Source organism: Aethalodelphis obliquidens, unplaced genomic scaffold (assembly GCF_003676395.1).
Source record: "Aethalodelphis obliquidens isolate GAN/ISIS:26980383/991018 unplaced genomic scaffold, ASM367639v1 scaffold118, whole genome shotgun sequence".
In the NCBI taxonomy this organism is placed as follows: domain Eukaryota; kingdom Metazoa; phylum Chordata; class Mammalia; order Artiodactyla; family Delphinidae; genus Aethalodelphis; species Aethalodelphis obliquidens.
In genome coordinates, this window is record NW_020838062.1 from 700775 (window position 1) to 724903 (window position 24129).

General features: G+C 55.0%; 2 protein-coding genes across 7 annotated transcripts in view; one reads left to right on the forward strand and one right to left on the reverse strand.

Annotated features, from left to right (window-relative positions):
* MTMR1 (myotubularin related protein 1) overlaps positions 1-8235 on the forward strand; it is a 77185-nt gene extending 68950 nt beyond the window's left edge. For 4 of the 5 annotated variants that reach the window (XM_027097946.1, XM_027097948.1, XM_027097949.1 and 1 more), the window contains 2 exons: positions 1654-1830; positions 6979-8235. In XM_027097946.1, the coding sequence (XP_026953747.1) occupies positions 1654-1830; positions 6979-7140 (339 nt within the window). In that variant the 3' untranslated portion in view covers positions 7141-8235. The remainder of the gene's footprint in view (positions 1-1653; positions 1831-6978) is intronic. The other variant, XM_027097950.1, reaches the window with a different exon arrangement.
* A 1984-nt stretch (positions 8236-10219) lies between these two features.
* Positions 10220-24129, reverse strand: part of CD99L2 (CD99 molecule like 2) — a 112593-nt gene continuing 98683 nt past the window's right edge. The window contains exons 8-11 of one of the 2 annotated variants that reach the window (XM_027097952.1): positions 19651-19689; positions 19048-19167; positions 13957-14022; positions 10220-12784 (exon numbers count right to left, since the gene is read on the reverse strand). In XM_027097952.1, the coding sequence (XP_026953753.1) occupies positions 12720-12784; positions 13957-14022; positions 19048-19167; positions 19651-19689 (290 nt within the window). In that variant the 3' untranslated portion in view covers positions 10220-12719. The remainder of the gene's footprint in view (positions 12785-13956; positions 14023-19047; positions 19168-19650; positions 19690-24129) is intronic. The other variant, XM_027097953.1, reaches the window with a different exon arrangement.

Below are 24129 nucleotides of genomic sequence, written 5' to 3' on the forward strand. Positions count from 1 at the left end.
AGACTGTTTTCCAAAGCAGTTGCAGCATTTAACATTTTTACCAGCAATGTCTTAGGGTCCCATTTTCTTCACATCTTTGTAGACACTTGTTATTGTTTATCTTTTTGATTCTAGCCATCCCAGTTGGGTGTGAAGTGGTATTTCATTGTGATTTTTGTGTGCATTTCTCTGATGACTAATGATGCTGAGCGTCTCTTCAGGTGCTTATTGGCCAACTGTATATGTCTGTGGACAAATGTTGATTCAGATCCTTTGCCCATTTTTATTTGGGTTATCTTGTTATTATTGAGTGAAAGAGTTCCTTATGTATTCTTTACATACATAAGTCCCTTATCAGATACGATTTGCAAATATTTTCTTCCATTCTGTGCACTGTATTTTCACTTCTTTGATGGTGTCATTTGAAACACACGTCTTTAATTTTGATGAAGTCCAAGTTATCTGGTTTTTTTTTGTTCTTATTGTTGCTTGTGCTTTTGTTGTCATGTCTAAGAAACCATTGCCTAACTCAAGGTCATGAAAGTTTAAGCCTATGTTTTCTTCTAAGAGTTTAGCTCTTATGTTTAGGCCTGTTGTCCATTTTGAGTTACTTTTTGTATGTGGTGTGAGGTAACGGTTCACCTTCATTTTTTTGCATGTGGTTATCTAGTTGTCTCAGCATTGTTTGTTGAAAACATTCTTTCTCCCATTGAGTTTTCTTGGCATCCTTGTTGAAAATCAGTTGACCATAAATGTGAAGGTTCATTTCTGTACTCTCTATTCTATTTCATTGATGTGTATGTCTATGTCTGTCCATCCTATGCCAGTACCACCTGTATTGATTACTGCAACTTTGTAGTTAAGTCTTGAAATTGGGAAGTGTGGGACTTCCAAATTTGTTCTTTTTTCCCAAGATTGTTTTGGCTATTTGGGGTCCCTTGAATTATTGCTGGTGTTTCTCTTGTAAATATAAAATATAAAATATGAAGAGATCCTAATCTCTTGTGTCTAGATAACTTGGGGAGAAGTCAGCTGGCTTGGGAGCAGCAGAATGGTGGAAAACACTCCTGGCCTCACTGTTTTCTCACTTTGGCTTTGTACTTGATCCACGTTTAATGTCGATCTGCCCCATCATGCCTGTGGGTTTGGGTGCCTGCATTCCGATGAGCAATGCAAAGTTACAGTGTACTGTAAAATTGGGAGGTGGGGATCTATAATTTAATGATATATTCTCTATATAAGGCTTCTTCAGCCTGCCACCCCACAGGTTTTCCCCCAGATAGCCATGATTTTCCAGTGAAAGGAATCTTATCTGTAAATTCTACCTATGGTCCTTAATATTAAGGGTCACACAAGCAACGTGCAAAAAAGAATAAAAAATGTATTTGTTAAATATGGGCCCCATCATCCTGGGATTGTTAGAAGGTTCTCATTCTGCCTTCAAACAGACACAGTCGCCAGATGTCATCTAACTCAGCAGTACGTTTTTCTAGGACAGTAACTAGTTTGTTTTTGAGTCATGTGTGCAGAGGGATGGGGTGGGACTTAGTAAATGTTCCTGGTTTTTATCAGTTGAACCCCCTTCATTATTCAAGTCCTTTTCTCCACGTGGTACAAATTCTTGAGGCTATGAAGTTGAATTTATTTCAATGTGTTCCTTTTTTTGTTTTTCAGGATGTGTATACAAAGACTATATCTCTATGGTCTTATACCAATAGCCAGCTGGATGAGTTTTCTAATCCCTTCTTTGTGAATTATGAAAACCACGTCCTATATCCTGTTACTAGTCTGAGTCATTTGGAATTATGGGTAAACTATTACGTGCGATGGAATCCACGAATGAGGCCTCAGGTATCTTTTTGTTTTTCTTTTCAAAAAAGCATATCTTTCTGCCCAAGGAGGGATGGTGGTGTAGAAGTAAGTGAAGGTACACAGCTGATGAAGTGTTGTCAATTACTGCATTTGTCAGTCCTTCCGGTGACTCGACTCGGTCACAGCTTATAGACTCTGGTAGCACAACAGAAAGAGGGCACGTGCCGAGTCACAGAGCCCGTACCCCCTTGAGGAAGGGGTCGTTTCCCCCTCCCTTTTCACTGTAACATCTCCTGAGATTGAAAAAATATTACAGAACAGTGCACAGCAGGGCCAGGCAACCGGCTGTGGTCGCCCTTGGTGTTCAGTGGCTGAGCTCTTCCAGCTGGGTGGCCGGGACATGGTGGGTGTGGCTGAGGAGGACCAGGCGCCAGCCCTCACCTCCACGGGCACGTGGCTTTCTACTGAGGGTTCTGGGCTTTTTCTTTTTTTTTAAAGTTGAATTATCTTCGGGTTTACTGGCCATGCACCAGGAGCACGTCTCCAGGGCCCAGTTTGACCTCATCACTTCTGTTGGCCCCGGATGTGCAGATACGTCTTTCCTCTCTGCCCCCCTCCTGCCTGATCCCTCCCTCTTGCTCTGCACCTTCAGAGCCTCTCCAGGCATGTTTCATCTGTCTCCTCCTGCTTGGGCAGCCGTGACAAAGTCCCACAGACTGGGTGGGTCCAACAACAGAAATGTATTGTCCCCCAGTTCTGGAGCCCAGAAGTCCAAAATCAGGGTGTCTCAGGGTTGGTTCCTTCTGGGAGCCGTGAGGGCAGGATCCGTTCCAGGCCTCTTTCCTTGGCTTGTAGACGGCCATCTGCTCCCTGTGCCTTTTCACATCATCTTCCCTCTATGTGTATGTGTGTCCAGATTTCCCCTTTTCATAGGGACACCAGTCATACTGGATTAGGGCCACCCTACTGACCTCATTTTAACTTCATTACCTCTGTAAAGACTCTCTCTGCAAATAAGGTCACATTCTTTGGTACTGAGGGCTGGAATTTCAACTTAGGAATTTAGGGGGGACACCTGTAATAGTCCCCAAGCCCCACTAACCACGGGGAGGACTGAACTGTTCATGTCCCTCTCAGTTGCGTGGCATGTGAACGTTGACAAGGCCGTCACTTCACTAACCTTCCCTCCATGCTAGAAATTCGCTTGCTGTAGCCTTGGCTTCGGGCTCCGTCCTGACAGTGCAGCCTGCCGCCTGGGGCACCACTTCCTGCTTGTGCGCGGCTCACCACTCCCCTCTCCTCGCCTCGCCGCTCGCCTCCTCTTTCCCTTACTCTGCTTCCTTGCTCCATGCACCAGTTCCACGAAGCTTCAGCTACGGAAGCCCTTTTGTCCTCTAACCCTCTGAGTTGGCTGCGCTGCCCTGGAGGCCTGGGGCCTGTTCTCCACTATCAGGGCCTGTTCAGCACAGTACTTGTTCTTCTCCCGGAGCAGCCCCTGAACCGGGCCTCCCGTCGCCCCCCACCTATGCCTGTCTCCTGGCCTGCGATGGATGCCGCATCCCGCCAGGGGCCCCTCAAACCCTCTGACCTCAGAATGCCTTCCCTGCCCTCGGCCTCACACCATGCCAACAGGGGATGCTCAGAGAACCTTTTCTTAGGAAACCTTCCCTGACCCGCCCCTGCACTTACTCTGAGGGCCCTTCTGTCACCGCATATGAGGCAAATGTCTAACGCGGGCATGGGGCCACTAGCTGCTTCCTGTGTTGAAGTGGCCAGGGCAGCGGGCACGGCCACACCGGCGCAGACATGCTGGGCGCCAGCAGGGCCAGAGCACGTTTCTACCTACCGAACACCAGGGTTCTGGATGTAATGTGTGTTTTGAGTCGCAAAAATGCCAACTTTTAGGAGTTGTAAAATGTTCCCTTTATTGAACAACATCGGAAGTTGAGGCACAGTCTCAGCTCTTTTCCCATGAAACCAAACAAACAGTATACAGTTAGGCAACTTCTTTGGTCAGTGGTCAGTATTCAAAATACAGGTTTTCAGTTTCGTGGCCAGTAAGCCATCAGTCACCAACTTCAGGCGTCCTGTGCTCACGCCTGTGCCAACGAGCACCCCTCCTGTTAGTTCCATGGCATCTGGACAGTTAAGAATCGGCCGTGGCCTTCAAAAGGCCACCTCACAAGCATGGTCCCCAAACCTGTCCCCTTCCCTCTTGTAACCCACGTGTCTTGCCTTGTGACTCTGGAGTCGTGTAGCCAAAGTCAGTCCTGCGACGGCCCCTTTGGCGCCTGGCGGCCTCCTGTCACCCGCCCCGCCCCCGCCCCCGCTCCAGGCCTCTGGGTCTGTCATCTCAGCTCCCGGATTCCCTTCTCCAGGCCACAGGGACAAGGTGGTGTTCCTCACCTTTTCCCTCTCCTCTTAGATGTGGCATTCTGCAAGGCTGGCCCCTGACACAAGCGCTGTGATGAGATTGAATCACCCCCAGGCGAGCTCCCAGAGCGGTGCTCTGCGCTGACCCGGTGCCCTGACCCGGCTCGTGGTTGCCAAATCCAGGGCCCCTGGAGCGCTGCTTTCCAGTCTTGAGTCACTTAGGCACCCAAGCCTCTGGCAGCTTCTTCCTACGTGTTGTGTTGTTAGAAATACACCAGGGCTGAGGTCTCCTGCCGCCCCGCCCCCCTCACCCGCCTGGCTCTCTCTGCTGGCGCTACCAGCCTGGCCCTGTGCTGGTCACGAACTTGGTGAGGACAGGCCCCAACTCCTTCTTCAAGCCTGCATGCTGCACGCTCCTCTGTTCTCGAAAGCACGCGAATTCGTACTCACCCGAGCACACTCAGCTCAGGACGATCATGAGAAGCGCAGGCAGGCTGCTCCGGGATGAGGCTGGCGGGGGCGCCCCGGCCAGGGCCAGACCCCGACCCTGGCGGTGAGGCAGTGCCCGCTGCGGGGAAGGTCCCCAGCCTCCTGAGACCTCGCGGGGGTGCGAGTGGCAAATGGATCCCTACAGAGCCCGGCACAGTGCTTGGAGGGCGGTCAGGGGGTGGTCTAGCTCTGTGCGTCCCCCCTGCATCTTCAAGTGAGGCCTTGATTGCAGGGGCTGTGGGCCACCGCAGCGTTGCAGGAAGCTCACGGTAGCAGCGCAGCACAGGCACGGGGAGGGCAGCAGCGGGGCCTGGCCAGGGGATCAGCATGAAGGCTGGTGTCCAGTGATGGGGCAGAGAGCCGGGCTGGCCAGAGCAGAGGCGGGGGGCAGAAAAGAAAAGCAGGGGCACAAGGTGGCTGGCCTCTTTGAGGAGGAGCAGCTAGGATAGCTGCCTGGAGGGGGCCGCCTGCGCCGCCATCAGAGGATGGCTGTGTGGGACTCTTGTGGTGTTCTGTGTCACACATGCTAGCGCTGGGCGACTGGCCCCGAGATGGGCATTTTCTCAAACAAGCATGCCTTTGGTCTACTGTAAATGAAGATAACGTGTGAGAAAAGATAACGAAGGCTGCGTGGAGACTAAGATGAGAGTCTCGGGCCTGGGTGGGTGTGAAGTCGTGTGTTACCCGCATGGCTCGCCTCTCTCTGACCCCAGGGCCTGGCTGTTAGTAATGGTAGCTTGATCGCAAAGCGACTGGAATCAAGTCCCACAAAACAAGAAAATACCCAGTAGGTCCAAGGCTAAGAGGGGAGCTGTTCTCCACCTCGCAGCGGCCTCTGGAATCAGCAACGAACAAGGCAGCTTCCCTTGTTCTGGGGGCCTTTGCCATCGGACTCCCACACTGCCGCCTTCTCTCTCCTTCCTGGGGCCAAAGTCAGGAGTGTGTTCTGAGCCGCTTCTGTGTGGGTTACCGAGCACCCTCGTGTGTTGCAGACACCTGGCTGCCTCCCCCTGCCGCCCCTGCCTTGTCTGACTCTGTCGTCCCTGTCCCTCTGTCCCTCATCCCTCGCATGTGCTCACCTCTCTGGTCACTCACTCTCAGGTCTCGTCTCTCTCTCACCTGTCTCCTACCTTCCCTCTTTGTGCACTGGGGTGGTCACCACTGGCACCCCTGATGGGACGGCTCCCAGACTTCGTGGGGAGGTCATGATGAAACACGCAGGCGTGGCAGGAGTGCAGAGTCTCCAAAAGTCCCCCGCCCAGAGCAAGTGCCCTTCCAGCCAGTCCCTGTAGGATGAAGCCCAGTCTGTGAGTGAAAAGGGTCGGGTGATAGTGCCCCAGGCAGAAGGGACAGCACATGTGTGGCATCTTCCAAAACCTGGAATGTTCGGGAATGCAGGAGGGGAGAAGAGGCAGGACTTGGAGAGGGGTGACCAGGGGAGGCAGGACTTGGTGAGGGGTGACTAGGGGAGGCAGGCTGGGGTTAGACCACACAGGGCCTTGAAGCCAAGGTCAGGATCTTACCTTCAGGCTGGCGGGAAGAAGCCACTGGAGGCTGTTCAGTGGTGTCTCGGAGCCTGGCTGGGGCTCAGGACCCAGGCTGGTGGCTGCTGTGCAGAAGCTGGACCGGGGCCAAGGGGAAGCAGGGGGAGCTCCCCAGACCTCACCCCATCCCCCCTTCGCCCCTCAGGTGGCGACTTCCCTCCCCCATCTGCTTCGCTCCACGAGGGCAATGCCAGGTCTGGGCTGTCTGGGCTGCGGCAGGTGCCCAGGGCAGCTTGTGAGCTGAGCACGGGAGGGAGTGGGTGCTGTGGCCAGAAGAGTCAGGCTGGGAGGCCCCACGGCCCGGGAGCACCCTTCGCATCTCTCTGCTCCGCGCATCGACGGGTGCAGGAATCGGCTGAGGCGGGGGGCGGCGCTGGCGTGGCCGGCAGAGGCTTTGTGAACAGGGATGGGAGCCAGTGGCCCGGGCCCCTCCCCCCGCACTGCCCCCTCCAGGGCCTTCTGCCCGCGCCCATCCTGGCTGATGAAGACACGTGGCTGCCAGGTGCTGGAAGTGCCGGTTTAACAGAAGCGTTTTCAGTTAGCAGCATGACGTACAGAGATTTAGAAATGGAGGGGCAGGGGGTGTGCGGGGCCATGGCCATCGATGCTGCTGGGTGGTGGCCTCAGTCGAGGCACGCGTTGGGAGCACCCGCTGGGGAGGATGGCCAGGCCACGGCTCGCGGGGAGGGGCCCCTGTGCCCGCGGCGGTGAGGGCGAGGGGCGGGAGGCAGGGACCAGGCTGGGGAGCGGCGGCGGCGCTGACCCGTGTCTCTGCCCGCAGACGCCCATCCACCAGAACCTCAAGGAGTTGCTGGCTGTCCGCGCGGAGCTGCAGAAGCGGGTGGAGGACCTGCAGCGGGAGGTGGCCGCACGCGCCTCGGCCTCGTCTGAGCGGGGCTCCTCGCCGTCACACTCGGTCACGCCCGTGCACACGTCGGTCTGACGCCGCTGTCCCTGCGGCCTGGGCGGGGCGCCTGCGACTTGTCCGATTAAGGCCCGTGCCCGCCGCGTCTCGACGGCGCTTTCCACCAGTGACCGACTGTGTGCTAGGGGACAGCGTAAGTGCTGTTGTGCCGTCAACACCCTTTTCCCTCCTGCCAGCGCTTTCCCAGGGCCGAGTGGGGGACGCTCAAGCGAGCGGAACGCAGGGCTCAGGCTCGAGGTGGGGAATCCTTGTGAAAAGCCACCCCACTCCCCTAGAGGCCGTGGCCAGCCCCATGGCTCCTTCCTGCTCTCTGCTCCCCTCCAGGGTTTCTCAGTTAACTCTGTGCCGGGGAAGACAGGCCGTTACCGTCTTCCCCAGGGTCTCCTCGCGCCAGGGGTCCTCCGGTACCACTTCCTGTTGTGTACATATAAGGTATTTTTAAAAAAGAGAAACATGCCTTTATTTTCCTACGTCCTTTTTTTATGTTTAGACTAGTCACCCAAGGAGGCATCTGCTTGACGGGACTGGGTGAGGAATTTTCAAACCAAGCTCATGCTAACTTTTATGTGGTATATTTGAAGCACAATTTGAATGTGGCCACTTAAGGCCACGTGTTCTGTCCTCACCCGACTCTGGGACCTGCCACTTCCCACTGCTGACAGCTCTCTGTCACAGCGGGTCTGCTCTCGCCTGTTATCTGCTGTCTGAAATAATCGTTCTCGTTTTATTGAGATCCCTTCAACTCGGTTTATTCCCGTCACTGCATGTCGGTGTTTTAAAGCAACAACTGTGCTGTGACTTCGGATGCCGAAAGCAGAGCACTTGCCTCCCTCCGTTTCCTCATCTCAGAGCCACTCGGGCCTCTCCTCCCCGTCTCACACCTGCACTCACTGGCTGGGCTCTGGGACTCCATCAGTCTGGGCAGGAATTAATTGACCGTCAGCTGGCTGGTCCATCCACTAGAGCTAGAGCTCTGAGCTGCTCCGCGTGGCTCGTCACGCAGAATCTTGCACATTTGCGCCTCGCCCTCCTCCTCCTGGTGCCCAGGGCCGCGCCCATTCCTGCCAGCCCCGCCCGGGACCCCAGCGCTGCAGGAATTAAGCTTGCCTTTGAGTGGGGGGAGCTCATCGGGTCAGACCTGCATGCAACTGCCTTGTAGTATCTGGTTGGTTTCAAATTCCTGGATGCTACCCCAAGCCCTACACAGGGACCTGATTTTTGAAAACATCCTGAAAGGTTTTTTACACTCAAATACTTAGAGAGTAGATGTTTTTTCAACTTGGAACCTTCTGATTCTTATAGAAAATTATCTGGTATCTATAAGGTATCAAATATTTATTCAAGGTAATTTGATAACCTAAAATCAATTCTCCATTTTTATCATCTGGGGGATTTGCTTCTAAACTGTTTTAATTGACGTAACTTTTGATTCGTGCTTCCCACATAGCTGAAACCTTATTTACGAAGGGATAAACTGGATTATACATTGACATACTGATTTTTTAAAAATGGGGACCCATTTTTTCCCCAGAAATATCACATAATCCCCAGCTGCACTAAGGCTGCCAACCTTGGTGTGGACTGGGGGATGCTTTGACAGAGCCAGAGAGGCCGAGTGGGTCGTTCTTGCCAATGTCAACGTCCTGGGCCCAGGAGGACCCCTAGGAGGACCCCTAGGAGGACCCCTGGGAGGACCCCTAGGAGGACCCCTGGGAGGACCCCTGGGAGGACCCCTGGGAGCTCCCATTCCGTTTGAAGGCAGCACAACAGATCATCTTCCTTTGTGTGTTCCTAGCACAAAACTGTTCTAAAACAACTTGAAGTACAGTTTTGTTACCTAAGCACTTCTCTTTTCAGTTTTATTTAAGTGTACTAGAATGTAAAATCTTTACGGTTCAGGTTTTTAAAGACTGGTGCAGTATTGTATTTGCGTCATCTGATGCACAGTATTTCAATCCGTAATTAAAATAATGTTTGCTCTGTGGTCTCATTTTTTGTTGTCCTTTTAAGGTTTTTTTTGGTGATTTTTCCCTTGTGGAAAATTAGTAAGCATTCAATACATGTCATTATATTACATGCCAAGCCCAGTTAGTACATGTAAAGCACCCTTACATGATTTAATTCATTTACTAAGTTGTAAGTGCAATTTATCATAAGAGTTGAGTATTTTGGCTGAAATGGGTAACTATTCTGATTTTAAAATCTGAAACGCCCCTGCACTTTAACCTTGAGAAAATGCTAAAGATGTGAGGAAAGGACTGGACCCCCTGAGAGGCAGGTGTGGCCCCGAGGAAGCAGGGCCAGCTTTCCAGCCCATGAGTCCTAGATCTTAAGTGGGACAGACTTCTGAGAAGCCCTGGGGTCCCCCTCCCCCTGCCCCAGAGTCTCCGGAGGGAATGCTGGCCTTTACGGGTCTATAAGAGGCCTGGACGAAACCACACCAGCCCCTGCGGACCACCCTTCTTCTAAGGCCTGGTGTCCCTTTCCTTCTCCACGCAGCAGTCACTGCAGCCGTAGGCCCCGGCAGCGACGCCCGAGCGACTTCTGCACGGCAGAGTCACGTGGGGGCTGGGTTTGAGGACTCGGTGCTATTTTACTACAAGGCCGCTATGGCAGGAAGGCGCCACCCACCGCAGTGTGAAGCCCAGCCAGCGGCCCCGCATCTTCCTCACGCTCTCCTCTCAGTTTGCAAGGCGCACCATGTGACAAGCGCACGCCTTGTCCGCAGCAGAGCTCGCTGCATGCGTGGCCCCGGCCCCGCTGCGCTTTCTCGGGCTCAGACAGCCACACGTCACCCAAGTCGACCCAGGCTACTGGCTTTCTTCGAAGAAGGCAGAGCAGTGGGCTTAGGAGTCGCGAGTTGGGGGCCTGCCTCTGCCCCTCCCTACCCCCGTGACGTGGGGCACGGCCTTAGCTCCCTGTGCCACGCAGGGGACCGCCCCCGGGAAGCCCCACACGAAGCCGCACAGCAAGAGGGGAAGTGCAAGAGCCCCAACCCTCTTGAGAAAGGCCCTTGGCTGGCGGGGAGGGGAAGGAGGTCGCCTCCATATAATTAATTAGGAAAAAGCAGCATCGTTTAACAAAGGGAGCGCCTTCACACCGTCAGAATACAGGGGTCCGTTAGGCTCCCTTTCGTTTAATGCGAACACGAGAGAGCTTACAATTCACAATTAAACACGAGCACAGAGAAAGTACCGGGGATCCTGAGGTCAGTGTCAGCCTCTTCTTCCTCAGAACTGGTACTGACCCCCACCCCAAGCAGCCGAGGCGGTGGGCCTGGCGCTGCTCTCTGGGTGCCACAGGGGGAGGGTGCCCAAGCCGGCTAGGCTGCCCTGCCTCCTTCCCCCAGGGGCTCGGAGTTGCTATTGTAAACACTGAGCCCCCTCTCCCCGCCCCCAGTTAAGCTGACAGTGATCAGATACTGTCAGCTGGCCTTTCTAGCTCACTCACGGTCTCCACTACCGCCTGGGACGGGCAAGCTGGTCGGTGCAGCCTCCAGGTGGACACAGCTACAAGAGCCCCCAGGCATCAGCCAGTGTCGGTCCCCCACACCCCGTCCCAGGATGTGAGCCCTGCAAACGGGTGGGTGGGTGAGTGACTTTCAAGGCCTCTCCGGTCACTGGCACAGGGCTGGGTGCTGGGCTCTGGGCTTGCCACAGAGGGCACCGAGATAGACAAGAGCGTGATGGGTCTCTCTTAACCAAAGTCAGTGCTACTGAGAAAATGGATTTGCAGAGGGCGCTGACTTCACATCACAGATAGGATTTCAGGGTCTTCACCTCAGATGAGCCTCGCCGCAGAGCTGAGGTGGCCCACCGGGGGCGCCATGCCTGGCCATGCCCAGAATCACATGGGCCACGTCACTTCTTAGTCACTGCCGTGACTGTGACTTCTCTATAAATGTCCAAACTTCCCAGTGGCTGGGAGAAAAGCATCTTACCACACACAAGTGCTGCCTCGTCTCCTTCTTTAAAATGCCTGGGAACGTTGGTGAGCAGCCCTCCTAACGCAATGAGCTTCCGAGCACCGCCCTGATCCCTACCCAACTCCTGTTACTCAGGACACGGCCCCTCCCTGGGCCCTGAGGTCACCCTGTTTTGCATTCATAGCTTGCTGTCACCTAAAGTCCCTCAGGGCCGCCTCCAGCCCAGCAGCAGAGGGGTGGGGACATCAGCCCTGGCCAGCCTGGCAGGGACGAGCCTGGCAAAGCTGACAACAGCCTGTCCCACGAGGGCAGGGCGGGGAGGTCCTGGGGACAGGCTGACCTCACCAGCGACCCCTCTGCTGCTCACTTCCGGGAGCCGCACACGATCCAGCCTGCCCGGCGTGAGCCTGCAGGCGGGGGTGTCGGGGGGCCCACGGCATGCCCTGTATAACACGAACACACGAGGCCATCTAAGCTGCGGGGTCTGTTCAGATGTCAACTGTCTCCCTAAGAAGTCGGAGTTGCCTCCTCCCGACCTAGCGGAAGTGGAGGGGCTGACACAGCAGTCCTGCAGCATGTGAAGCTGGATTAATAGGACCCCGCCTTCCTGCTGACTCACACGATGCTTCCAGAAGTGCTCTCTGACACCGCAAACTCGTTATCCATAGACGGGGCTCTAGACTCTAGCTCAGCCCGACAGCAGCGCTCCCAGGATCAGGACCACACGTGGGCCTGACAAATGTTCCAGGAAGGCAGCTCTGCTCCAGCCAATCACGACGGCGGCCGCCGGTGCGGGTGCCCGCGGGCCCCCACGCGCTGTCCGTCAGAGGACAGGCAGGGTGACTAGAGACTCGCCGAGTCAGGTGAGCTCCCACACCAAACCAACGTCCCTTTCCCCTCCCCTCCCCACCATGTACATCTTTAGGCAACCAACGGGCATGCTTCAGGCTCTGATGCTCATTCTTGACGTCTGTAGCTTTTGCTACCAAAATAAGCACACACGCCCCCAGCCCCAGTAGAAAACTCACTGAACTAATCGTGTCAGCCTGGAGACCACGTCCGGTCCCACAGCATCATACGGGAATTAGGCCTGAGAGCCACAGCCTCCTACACATCCAGAAGATTCCTGAACTCTCAAGGCAGGGATACTGTGACACGCACGTTTTCACTTAAATGAAAAGCCACCACTTGCACCAGCGCTTAGGAAGCCCAGCGGCATAAGGGCTGGAGCTGGAACGAAGGACAGAAATAAAAACACCCCTGGGTGTGGCATGTGAGCGGTGTCACCCGGCGCTCACCGGTGTGCTCCTGCGGCTGAAAGCCGCCCAGCGAGGCAGTGCAGCGTGCAGGGGATGGCAGGGCCCCGGGTTCAGACTCTTGCCCTGCAGCACGCGTGTCCTCTGGCTGCCCTCCGCTCGGTCTCCCCCTCCCCAGCTCACTAAGGATTTCCGCAGCAAGGCTCTCCGGAGGCCCTGCGGCAGGGCGGGCGCACGAGCCAAACTCACGAACACCCAGAGCTCGTCCGGAAAACTGAGAACGACAAGAAGCCAATGACATCGAAGGAGCAGCGTGGCAGCCGTGGGTCCAAACGAAACAAGGAGCTGGGTCCCAAGCAGCGGCCCTGTGTGCCCACAGCCTGCCTGGCGGGGCAGGGCCTCGCATCCTCAGCCCCTTAGATCCGGGGCGGCTCCGGCGGCAGTGGCTCCGCGGACTGCGTCTGCAGTGCTGAGTATTTCACTAGGGACAGGAGAAACCCGTCAGGAAGGAGTCATGTCCACCCCACACGAAGACACAGAGACATGATCTTGTCCTTTCCTGGGCACAGAAATCCGGTTCCCTGCGTGTCTGTCCCAGACAACTGGCCCCTGGCGCCCGCTGTGGCCCTGGAGACGAGCTCGGCCTCTACTTCCTCATCTGTAAAGTGGGAATGGTCCTGGCACAGTGGCTGGGAGCAGTTTTTGCGATTTTTTTCTATTTTTTGGCCACGCCGCCTGGCTTGTGGGATCTCCGTTTCCTGACCAGGGATTGAACCCGGGACCCGGCAGTGAAAGCACCGAATCCTAACCACTGGACCACCAGGGAATTCCCAAGGGAGGAGTACTTTAAATAAAGCACGTAACACAGCACCTGGCCCATGGTAGGTACCAACACAGTGGTGGCCAAGACTTGAAAACATGAGTACAGTGACTGCAGCTGTAGAGTCCCTTTTCCCACGTTTGAAACCCAGGGCTAGCGAATCCATCCGGCATCCTATCCTAAGCGACCGGATGCCCCCCCCCCCCCCCCCCCCCCCACGCCAGCGCGCCCATGGCAGCCCCGGGCGGTCCCTCCCGGCCGCAGCCTCAGCGCCCAGCCCAGCAAAGGCACGCCTGGGCTCCTGCCTCTCCCGCCCACCCCGGCCTGGAAGCCCTTCCCCGGCCTCGGCTGACGACAAGCGGCCTTTCCTGGTCGCCTCGTTGGCATTCTGGGGCCACAGGCTGCATCTGCCTTGAGAGGTTGGCCACTCCAGGCCGGCAGCCTGGCGTCTCGCAGCCTGTAACCGCTGGCGGCTCACCGCAGCCGGCAAGTGCCTGACGATCACAGGACGGCGGGGGTGGGCCTCCCTCTTGCCTGTGGCAGTTTTCAGATGGAAAGGGCCCGGGTCGAGGTCTAAAGGATCCCCACAGCTTCCGCCGGCATCTGGCTGGCGCGAGTCTGTCTCCGCGGGCGGGGAGCAGAGGCTGAGCCCGCACGGTGAGCAGACGGCCCTGGCTGTGCTCCCCGTGTCCCTGGCATCAGCCCATCGTTCTGGCTGGGAGTTCTAGAAATGGCCACCTCTGAGCATCCCTGCTTTCCTAGCCCAGGTCTGCTCGGTGCCGGGCCCAGCCGCTAGGAGGCCTTCAGCAAGACAGTGACCTGGAGGTCCTCACCTTGGGGCTCCTCACACACAACGGCCTCCGGGTTCTCCCCCTTCACGTAGTCCGCACTGAGACCCTCTGCAAAAGGCAAAGGGCGGAGTTGGTGACTGACGCGGAAGCAAAGGGTCCCCGGCCACGACGCAGAACGCCTGACCAGGCCCTCCGTTATGGTGAGAAAGCCCAACCCCCTTGACGAACTCAGACCCCTGCAGCCCGGGCCACCCAAACGTCTCTGTCCCCGCATCTGGGTGCAGAGCGGCCGGGAACGTGTTGCCCTGCCCCGGACCTCTCGTCCTCCCCCCTGATGTGACATGCGGCAAAGTCCCCGACACCCATCCCCATTGGCAGGTGCCACCACGTTGTGAGACTGTGGGCCACACGGCAGCTCCGCCCAGCAGAGGGGCACCGGATGGCAGGGCTCAGCGCCACCCCTGGGTCCATGTGCTGGCCCAGGAGCCAGGGAGGCCAAGAGGGAGCCCGGCACCGCGTGAGTGACTGATGGAGAAGGGGCGAGGCAGATGGCTGGATGGGCTCCGCTGGGCAGCAGGAAGAAGTTTGTCCCAGCCCCAGAGTGGAGGGCCCAGGACCCACGGACGGCTGCTCTGGTCCAGTGAGTTATTTGGGCTTCCTCCCCACCTGTGTCCAAGAGGGACCTGGGGACTCTACAAAGCAACCTCTGCAGGCCAGCACTCAGGCCACTGAGTGGACCCCACCCCTGCCGCTGCGTGGGGGGACTCAGAGGCCATGCCTTAGCCCTGGATAAGCCGGGGACTGGAAGCCTCATCAGAGCCCTGGGCCTGTGGGAAACTCGGGCCACAGTTCTAACCAACCGACTGAGCAGGCGCCAGCGTAAGTCACTCCGCCATCCCGGGCTGCATTCAGGCTCCTCACCTGCCTGCCCTGGTGCTCGCCGGGCTCAAGGCGGGCGCCAGATGGGCCCAGGGAAAATGCGGGTGTCGCTTGGCGGCAGGTGTGGGGTGGGATGGGTGACAGAGCCAGCGGAAGCTGTTCCCAGCGGATGGGCCAGGGCCAGGGCCAGGGCCAGGAGGTGCGCCCTGAGCCTCCTGATCTCTGCGCAGCTGCCTGCGGGCAGGCCTCTGGGTGCTTCGCAGGGGTGACCGCCAGTGGGCGTAAGTCCTGAACAGGACCTCCACGCCCGCCCCAGCACCCAGAAACGCACGTGGAAAACTAAAGATGGTCGTGGTTTCAGCCAGGTCGGTGAGCACAAGGGGACGGGGGCGCGGGGTGGAGAGCGGCGACAAGGAACGAGAGAAATGGGGAGGGGAGGGGAGGGGAGGGGGGGTGGACATGAAGTGTAGAGGCCAAAGCGGAAGAGGAAGATGAGTAAGTCAAAGCACGTCGTTACCTTGACCTTCTGCTGCATCTGAAGGCAAGACACAAAGCTTAGGACCCTGGAGCAAGAACTCAGCCCCCGGCAACAAGCCACGTGGGCTTTCCACGCGACACGCCGACCCTTGGCGCTGAGGGCAGAGACATGGGGAGCAGAGGGTCCCCCAGGCCGGGACCCCTTTGGTGGCAGTCAATACCGCAAGCCCCCGAGCACCACTGCGGGGTCAGGCCCTCCTAGCAGTCACATGCCATCCCCCAGGGCGTCCCCGTGCACCGGGTGCAGGGCAGCTTCTGCTCCACCTTCCCTGACTTACTTCCCCGAGGAGATGGTTGAGGCCACTCTGGGCGGACGCTTAACAGAAAGCGTGGGCATGGGAGGTCCTGTCCCCCAGCTTCTCAGGGGATTAACCACCCAACGGACGTCCATGGGGCTCCTCCTGATGCCAGCCCAGCCTAGGTGCCAGGGACACATCAGTGGCTGAAACACACACAGCCCCCCACGGAGAGCGATGGGCTGGGGGGTGGGGCAGCAGCCGCGGACACAAGCCCACAAGCCCCGTCCCGCCCCAGCGGCGGCACGGCGGGGCAGCAGGGGGCGCTGTGGCAGCGTGCAAGGCAGACATCTCCTCTGGCCCACAGGCTGGGAGGGCGGGAAGGCTGCCTGGGAGGGGGTCCCAGGCCTGAAGGAAGAGGGCTGCTAGGGGAGTAAACGGGACGCCGGGCGGGATGCTGGAGCAAGCGGCGCCCACTCGGGTAAGTCAGTGCGGCTGTGGACAGGCTTCTGGGGACGCGTCCACGGGCAGGGAAGAGAAGGGATGCGGTTGGAGCCAAACCATGCAGGGCTGTGAATGTGAAGCCCAGGGCCTGGGCCGGGAGGAAGTGTGCATTTGAAATGGGTCCCGCAGGCTGCTCAGAGCAGGGAGAATGGTGGGGGAGACCGGGGCAGGCGGGGGGCTGATGGAACCATCCAGATGGAGGACCAGGGCGGTGGAGAGGTGCGGCCCAAGAGCAGAGCTGCGCACGAGCCCCAGGAACAGGGATCCCGCTGATGTCACATCAGGGGACGTAGGACCCAGGAGGGCTGGTGGGATTCATAAGGGGAGGCGGGAGCAGATACAACTTACACACTTGAAAGAAAATGTTGGTAGCACAGCGGGCGGACACAGAAGCAACGGGGGGCTTTTTCAAATGTGGGGATGTGCCGCACTCAGTTCCCTTCTAAGGAAACTGGGGGTGATGGTGGTACTCGCACGAGTGTCCAGCTGAGGGGCTCAGGACAGTGTGGGTTTAGCAATGACAAGGACATCACCGACAGACTAAGGGAAAAGGACGGGGGGGAGGGTCACCCGGGTCACCCACCCTCAGACGGAACGGGCGGCTGGGAGAGGCCCTCAGGTTCCGTGAGCTTCCTGGGAGCCCGTGGGAGCCCCCGTCAGCCCTGCAAGCACGCCGGGCCCCCTGGCCTGGGCCCCCGGCACCCAGCCCAGCAACATAACACCCTCACCTCCACGCCAGCCCCCAGAGAGAGAGGTCACATGCACGTCCTCCAGCCTCGCTGCCACAGGGCTTTTCACTGTCAGCTACGCCCCTTCTTTTTCGTTTGTTCTCTCCCAAACGCCACACCAATCGCTCAACTCTATGTACTAAGGCCTTCATGTTCTCACATTTCATTGGGTTTTGCCCGCTAATCCAGTTTGCAAAACCTCACATCTGTTTGTTTCAGGAAGCAAGTGTGAAAATGTACTTTCACCTGAGTGCCCCCACCAGGACAGACACACAGTCCAGAATCCATCTATTCTTGGCTTTGGACATCAACCTCTTTCTCCCTCCTTGTTCCCATCTACTGGCACCCCTTCCCTTCTAGACTCACCGCTTCCCGTCTTGAGTGAGTTCCTTCAACAATCCCCTCAGCCTCTGTCTCCTCAGCTATAAAATGAGGGTGCCCGGCACGGCTGCCCCATCGGGCTGTGGGAGTGCTCGGGGTGGTGACCCACACTCAGTGTCGGGCGCTGGCGAGCGTGGAGCGCCTGGGAAGCCATGCTTACTGTAAGTTTAGGCCCAGCTTTTCGTTTCTCGTTTACCCAACATGCGTTTTAAAGTCTCAAAAGCCATCCCGTGGCACACGAGCCACTGGCCCAGCTCTGCAGTGGGCATGTATTTGCCAACCGTGGATTGCACGCATGTCACTGTTAGGGTTACAATGCTGTGGAACCTGTGGATGTGACCTTCTTTGGAAAAAGGGTCTTTGCAGATGTGACGAAGTTAAGGATCTCAAGATGGGATCATCCTGGATTTAGGGTGGGGCCCACACCTAAATGACAAGTGCCCTTTAAGAGACAGAAGATGACACAGACACAGAGGAAAAGGCCACCTGAAGACAGACGCAGAGATTGGAGTGATGCAGCCATAAGCCAGAAGAGGAAGGAAGGCTCCTCCCCTAGAGCCTCCAGAAGGAACCAGCACTGCTGCCACCTTGATCTTGGATTTCTGGCCTCCAGAACCATGAGAGAATAGATCTGTTGTTTTAAGTCTCTTGAGCTGGGACAAGTGATAGCTCTAAGGCCAACCCAGCCTCCAGCTCTGCACTCCCTCTCACTCTTCCTGTTCACACCACTCTACAGCCAAGCTTTTGGCACGACAGCAAGTGGGTGGGAACTCAAGCAGGGCAGCCGTGAACAGCTGTGCAGGTCGTGCGCTGAGATGTGAACCCTGTCCCTGGAGCACCGCTATGCACAGCCTGTGGCGCACCAAACACAATGGAGACGGCAGCAATGTCCACACACCAAGCATTCTGGGACCCAAGTCGTTTCCTGGGAAGCTCAGGTCCAGGCTAGAATTAAGTGCAGAGGCCCAGAGCAAGGGAAGGGGAAGCCTCACAGGGGATGGTCCTGAGCTGCAGGAAAGAGGAAAACTATGGCTGAGTCAGGGTCTCTCACTTGAACTAAAAATCGCCTGTCTTCAACCAGAGACACTCTTGGCAAACAGCGACACATCGACACTGTGCTTATGAAACCATCGATAATGGCATCCCCACGGGGCTCCCCCCGACACAGGCTCCCCCCGAAACGGGGCTCCCCCGACACGGGGCTCCCCCCGACACAGGGCTCCCGTGGGTGGGCGTCTCAGACACATTCCATCTGTAACTATTCAGTTCACACACCTCGGATAGAGTCACAGCTACAGCCTAAAATGAAAGCCGCCTATGTTACGAAGCTGGTGTGTAACGTGGGGTGGGGGGGGGACCACTCTCCTCTTCCTTTAAAACAATTCATGATTCTCTGGCTCACGGGGAGAAGCGGGGGGCGCTCAGGCAGCGGGCAGCGGCGCCTTGGGATCTGAGAGGGAGGGGAGGGCTGCCAGGACCTCCGAGGTCCCGGGGATGCCTGCCTTCTGCCTCCGAAGGGCCCAGGGTGAGGTCTGGGGCCACGTGGATATCCAGGGGCTCTCCTGTTCTATGAGAAACCCAGGGCTCACCCTTGGAAGATCAAGGTCATTGGGCCCAGCCCAGTCCTCTCTTCCAGGCCGCTTTCACTTCAGTTTGGCCGACGTCTGTCCGCAAGGGTTTTAAAAAGTGCAGCACCACCTCCACCTCAGCCCGGGGAGATCTGCTGAGGAGGTGTCTTGGGCAGGCTGTGGAAGGTTACTGAATCTTAACTTGCTCGGGGTTCTGCCCCTTCCCCTCCAAAGCCCTGGCCCCTCTGTTCACGTCGAGCAGCGGGAGGGGGCAGGCGGCCGCAGGGCAGGTCCACTTACGCTGAATGCTGAAGCAGAACTTCTTCTGCTGGTAGGAGATGTAGCTGGAGACAGCGCCGATCAGGGCCATGGCCAGAGCGCTGGCCACGCCGGCAATGGTGCCGGTCTCTGCTGACATGCCTGGGGAATGCAGAGAGGCGGGGTCAAGCCCACGACGCCACAGGGATTGGCCCAGGCACCTGGCTCCCCTCTACCCGGCGAGCTAAGCTGGTTCTAGGGCCCGTGACCCCCAAGCCAGTGTGCGGGGCTGTGCCACTTATACCGAAGGGCGGAAAATGACACAGTGTGCCCATGGGTCTACCAAGTACTTCCCGTTTTCCGTAAGGATTTCCATTTTGAGCGGCTTGAAAGGTGGCCGTGGAGGCGCTGCAGCCTCCACCCCGCCAGCTGAGGCTCAGATAGGCCAGCGGGCTGCCCCTGGGGCCACTTCCCCGGGATCCAGAGCTTCACGCTTAATCCCTTTAAATGGCCGCATTCCTCTGCTGGTGGCCTCACTGACGGGTCTCTACCAGGAACCGTCACGGGAGGGTCGGGGAGACCAGCTCTGAGACGAAAGCGGGCCAGTTTGTGGTTTCCAGCGGAAACCTCGGGACTCAAACTCACCGGATCCTGAGTCGTCCTCGCTGCCATACGGGCCATCACCTGCAGAAAAGACAAAAGCCGTCAGTGTCCTCCGTGACCACCTGCTCGGCGTCGGGAGGGACAGCCCCTTCCCGACTGGCTGAGTCTTCCGGGTCCACCTCTGCCCCAGGCCCTGCCAGCACAGCCCCTGTGGGCTCTGCCCTGACTGTAGCAAGACCTGCTTCCTTATGCCTGTCACCTGCCAAAGCCCAGGTGGGACGTTTTATTTTTGAAGTGACAGCGACTGTGCACTGAGAACGTGTTACATCCTGGCTCTTCACACGCAGTCCGCTGGGGCAGGTGCGCCCAGCAACCATCCCCAGCCATAGCGCAGGGAGCAGAGGTGCGCAGGTGGGGGACTTGCCGGCAGGTGGCGGAGCTGAGCCCACGCCAGGCGAGCCTGCCTCTGAGGGATAACACTGCGTGGGTCCCGTGCATCTAGTGTCCCCTGTAAAATATATTTATCGTTTACCTAATTATAGAAACACGGTGATGTAAAACTTTGTTTTAAAAAAGGACGAAAGACCAGCATAGAAATATTTCATCATCCTACTACCCAAAGAGATTTACAGTTAATATTTCAATTTCTTTCCTCCTGTCCTTCGCCCTTTACCTGGTTTTCTTCAAATCCAGGTGCTTCTGCTCATGTAACTTAGGTGCACATACGGCGCCCTGACGATATGCTACAGAATTAAGTGGTAATCAGGAGTTTTTTAAGGGCCATCCACTTCTGGCTTGGCCTAGAGTTTGAGTTGTTCTTGGAACATAATCCAATGCAGGCTGACAATCGCCTATCTAGGATTTCGAAATTCAAAAGGCTCTGAAATACCACAGAGATGGAGAACAGATCAGTGGTTGACAGGGGTTAGTGAGGGTGAAGACGGAGGGAGTTGGCTGTGATGAAAAGAGGGAAACCGGAAGGATCCTCGTGGTGACAGAAGTGTTCTTTTCTTAACTGCAGTGGTGGCCACACAAACCTACATGTGATAAAATTTCATAGAACGAAACAGACTCTCTCTCACACACACACACCCTGCCCAGACAGCAGCTCCCTAACAAGCCACCGGTGCCATTTAGGACATTAATTAGCCTTGAGCACCCCCTTCACAGGCACCCTCTTCTCCTCAGGACATAATGCTCATTAATGGAGGGAGCCCGTGTTCCCAGAGCCCAGGGTTCTTGGGGGAAACTGCTCTAGTGTGCTGGGGGGATGTAGGTGCATGAATTGTAACAAATGTACCCCCTCCGGTGGGGCATGCGGCTAATGGGTAGGCTGGGGGCGTGGGGAACTCTCTGTACAATGTGCTCAATTTTGCTATGAACCTAAAATTGCTCTAAAAAATAAAGTCTTTTTTTTAAAAATAAGAGTCTTGGGGGAGAAAATGAGGTCTGCTATGTTCCCACCTGGGACTGAATCCTTGAGTTAAATGCAGTTTACAGACATCCATGATTGGAAATGAATGGTTATTTACAAAACAAGGAGCAGTGGCGTTTTCAAAAACACAATCACTGCTGTCGGAGGAAGCAGAGCAGAGAGGAGGACATGAGTCACCCTGTGCATTAACGTGTGCACAGCGAGGTCACTCGTGAGGACTGGCCCATCACTGGTCCCTTCTGCTGCGCCAGAGGCGGCTGTCATCAAGGGTAGCGGCTACCCCTCACAGGCGTCCTCTGCTGACGTGTTCATGTCACTAGATTTCCAGATAGGAATGAGCAATTCAACCCACTCTTTGGTTCGCCTTGAGCTGGAATGAAGCTGAGTGTTCCCAAGTCTCCCTTTCCCGATTAATCCTTGATCACGAGGATTCACAACAACTTGAACCTCACAATCTGTGTGGCCAGGAGCTATGAGGGTGTTACATGATCTCCAGGGGCATCTGGAGAGCTCTGGCTCCCCCTGGCCGTCAAAAATATTCAAATGCTCAATTCTTCAGTCTCTAGGAATCCCTGACTATCTGACCATCTGTGATTGGACAAAAGCATTTTTCTAAGAAGATGACAAATAAATGTTACTCCCTCCTCAAAAAGAAATGTGATCCCATCCTGTGGGTCACTCATTGCTCAGATGGGCACGTGGGCTGAGATACTAAGAGGTTAAAGAACAATTGGAAAATAAGACCCCAGGCATTCTAGATCCTTCCATCCCTTCTAGTTGCATGAGCCTGAAGTAAAGTCAGCCACCAAGGCTTGCCACTGGAGTTAGCCAAGCCAGTGTCACAGTTTGGATCCCTATTTGGCCACTGAGCTCCATTCACTTCCTCTGAGCACAGGCTGAACCCAGCTCCTTTACGAAATGCACGCCATGCAAAAAGTGGTATTGGGCCAACTGAGGCCCCACTGGCATAACAAATTTATCCAAACCAACACCACCAATGGGAGTACGTTTCCAATAAATATAAAATGGATGAAGTCATAAAAGCACTACAAGAAAATGCAGGACAACATTTATATTGTCTTGGGGTAACGAATGACTTCCTAAACCTGGCCCTCAAGCCAGGAGCCTGAAATGGAAAAGATTATATCAAAAGTCAAAACCTCCATACTAAAAGCACAAGAAACGAAAGGGAAAAATGGATAAATTGGACTCTGTCAAAATTAAAAACCTTTGTGCTTCATAGAACATCATCAAGAAAGTGGAAAGACAGCCCACAGAATGGAAGAAGACATGGGCAAATTCTGTATCTGACAAGGGATGAGTATTGAGAATAAAGAACTTCTACTACTCAATAAAAAGGCAAATAATTCAATTTTAAAATGGACAGAGGATAGGAAGACACTTCTCCAGAGAGATATACAAATGGCCAATAAGCACACGAAAAGAGCTCAGCATCCTTAGTCACCAGGGAAATGCAAATCAAACCCACGACGAGATACCACTTCACTCGCATTAGGATGGCTACAATCCAAAAACGGTAAATAGGTGTTAGTGAGGATGCGAAGAAATTGGATCTTTCAGGCAATGCTGATGAGGATGTAAAATGCTACAGCTGCTGTGGAAACAGGTCGGTGGTTACTCCCAAAGGTAAACACAGAGTCACCACAAGACTGAACAATTCCACTTCTAGGTATACAGACCCAAGAGAATTGAAAACACCTGACCACACAAAAACTGGTACACTGATTTCATTGCCGCATTAGCCGTAAAAGCCAAAAAGTGGAAACCACCTAAAGGTTCATCAATTGATGAATGGGTAAATAAAATGTCTTTGGAAGGTATGAAAAGAGATTAATAATCCCTAATGTAAAAGGAGCCCTTACACATAAACGAGTAGAAAATGGGACAATGGGCGTGAATAGGCAATTCACACAATATATTAAGAGTGTCTAATAAGACAGAGGTGAAAAGTGTTTCACTTCTTGGATGCAAAGACATGGAAAATTTAAACAGGATAGCATTTTGTACTAATCAAATCTGCGAAGATTACAAAACTAAAATACCCAGTGAAAGTGAGTATATGAGCAAACAGACAGCTGTTTCCTTCCTAGTGGTGGAATGGCAGCTGGCACAATTGGAAAGGAATGCCATGTGGCAGTAACTCAGAGAGCGGCATCTTTAAAAATGTACACCTCCTGTGACTCAGCAGTTCAAGTTCTAGGAATTTGTCTGACAGACAATTAAGGTTTTATACATTTGGCGATGAGGAAGTTCATCCCAGCACTGTGTACAGTAGTAAAAAGCTGGAGGAAAAACCCTCTCTGTACAAATATAGGCCCTGGTTAAGGAAGTCGCAGTGAAACATAATATTACCCAGTGGTTGACATGACTTTTTAAAGGACTCCCTAATACAGAAAAAGATATTCAGGGTATTATTGAATTTAAAAACCTGGTTTTAAAAAGGTAACACGATCCCATTTTTGTAAAAATATTTACGAATATATACCTTATGCATAGGAGTACTCCCTAGATGGCAAAACAATAAACAACTATTTTTCATAGAATGTTTAAAATATGCAAGCCTCACGCAAATCTATCCACATCTACTTTCCCACAACTGGAGAAATAATTCAAAGAGGTTATTTCACAGGTCACTGGCAGGACCTTCATTTTCATGGACAATATGTTTTGTATCCTCACCTGCCTTCTGAGTTCACAATTATACATCACAACTACATACCAAAGAGTCTAGAGTCGCCTTCTATTGTACTAGAAATTCCCCGGTACAGCATATCTCAGATTACAATTTGCTGTGAGTATAGACACCTATACATGTAGATAGTTATGGAATGCCAGAGCTCTAGGGACCACTGTCATAGCGATAGTGACTGCCATAGCTGTAGGGACTGCCACCATAGCTCAAGGGACCCCATAGCTATAGTGCCCACCATAACTATAAGGGCTCCTATAGCTACAGTGACCACTGTAGCTACAGAGAACACTGTAGAACAGGAGGCATTACCCTGTTGTCAACAGAAATGTTACCTCAGCATCTTCCAACATAAAAGACAACAATGCACACACAC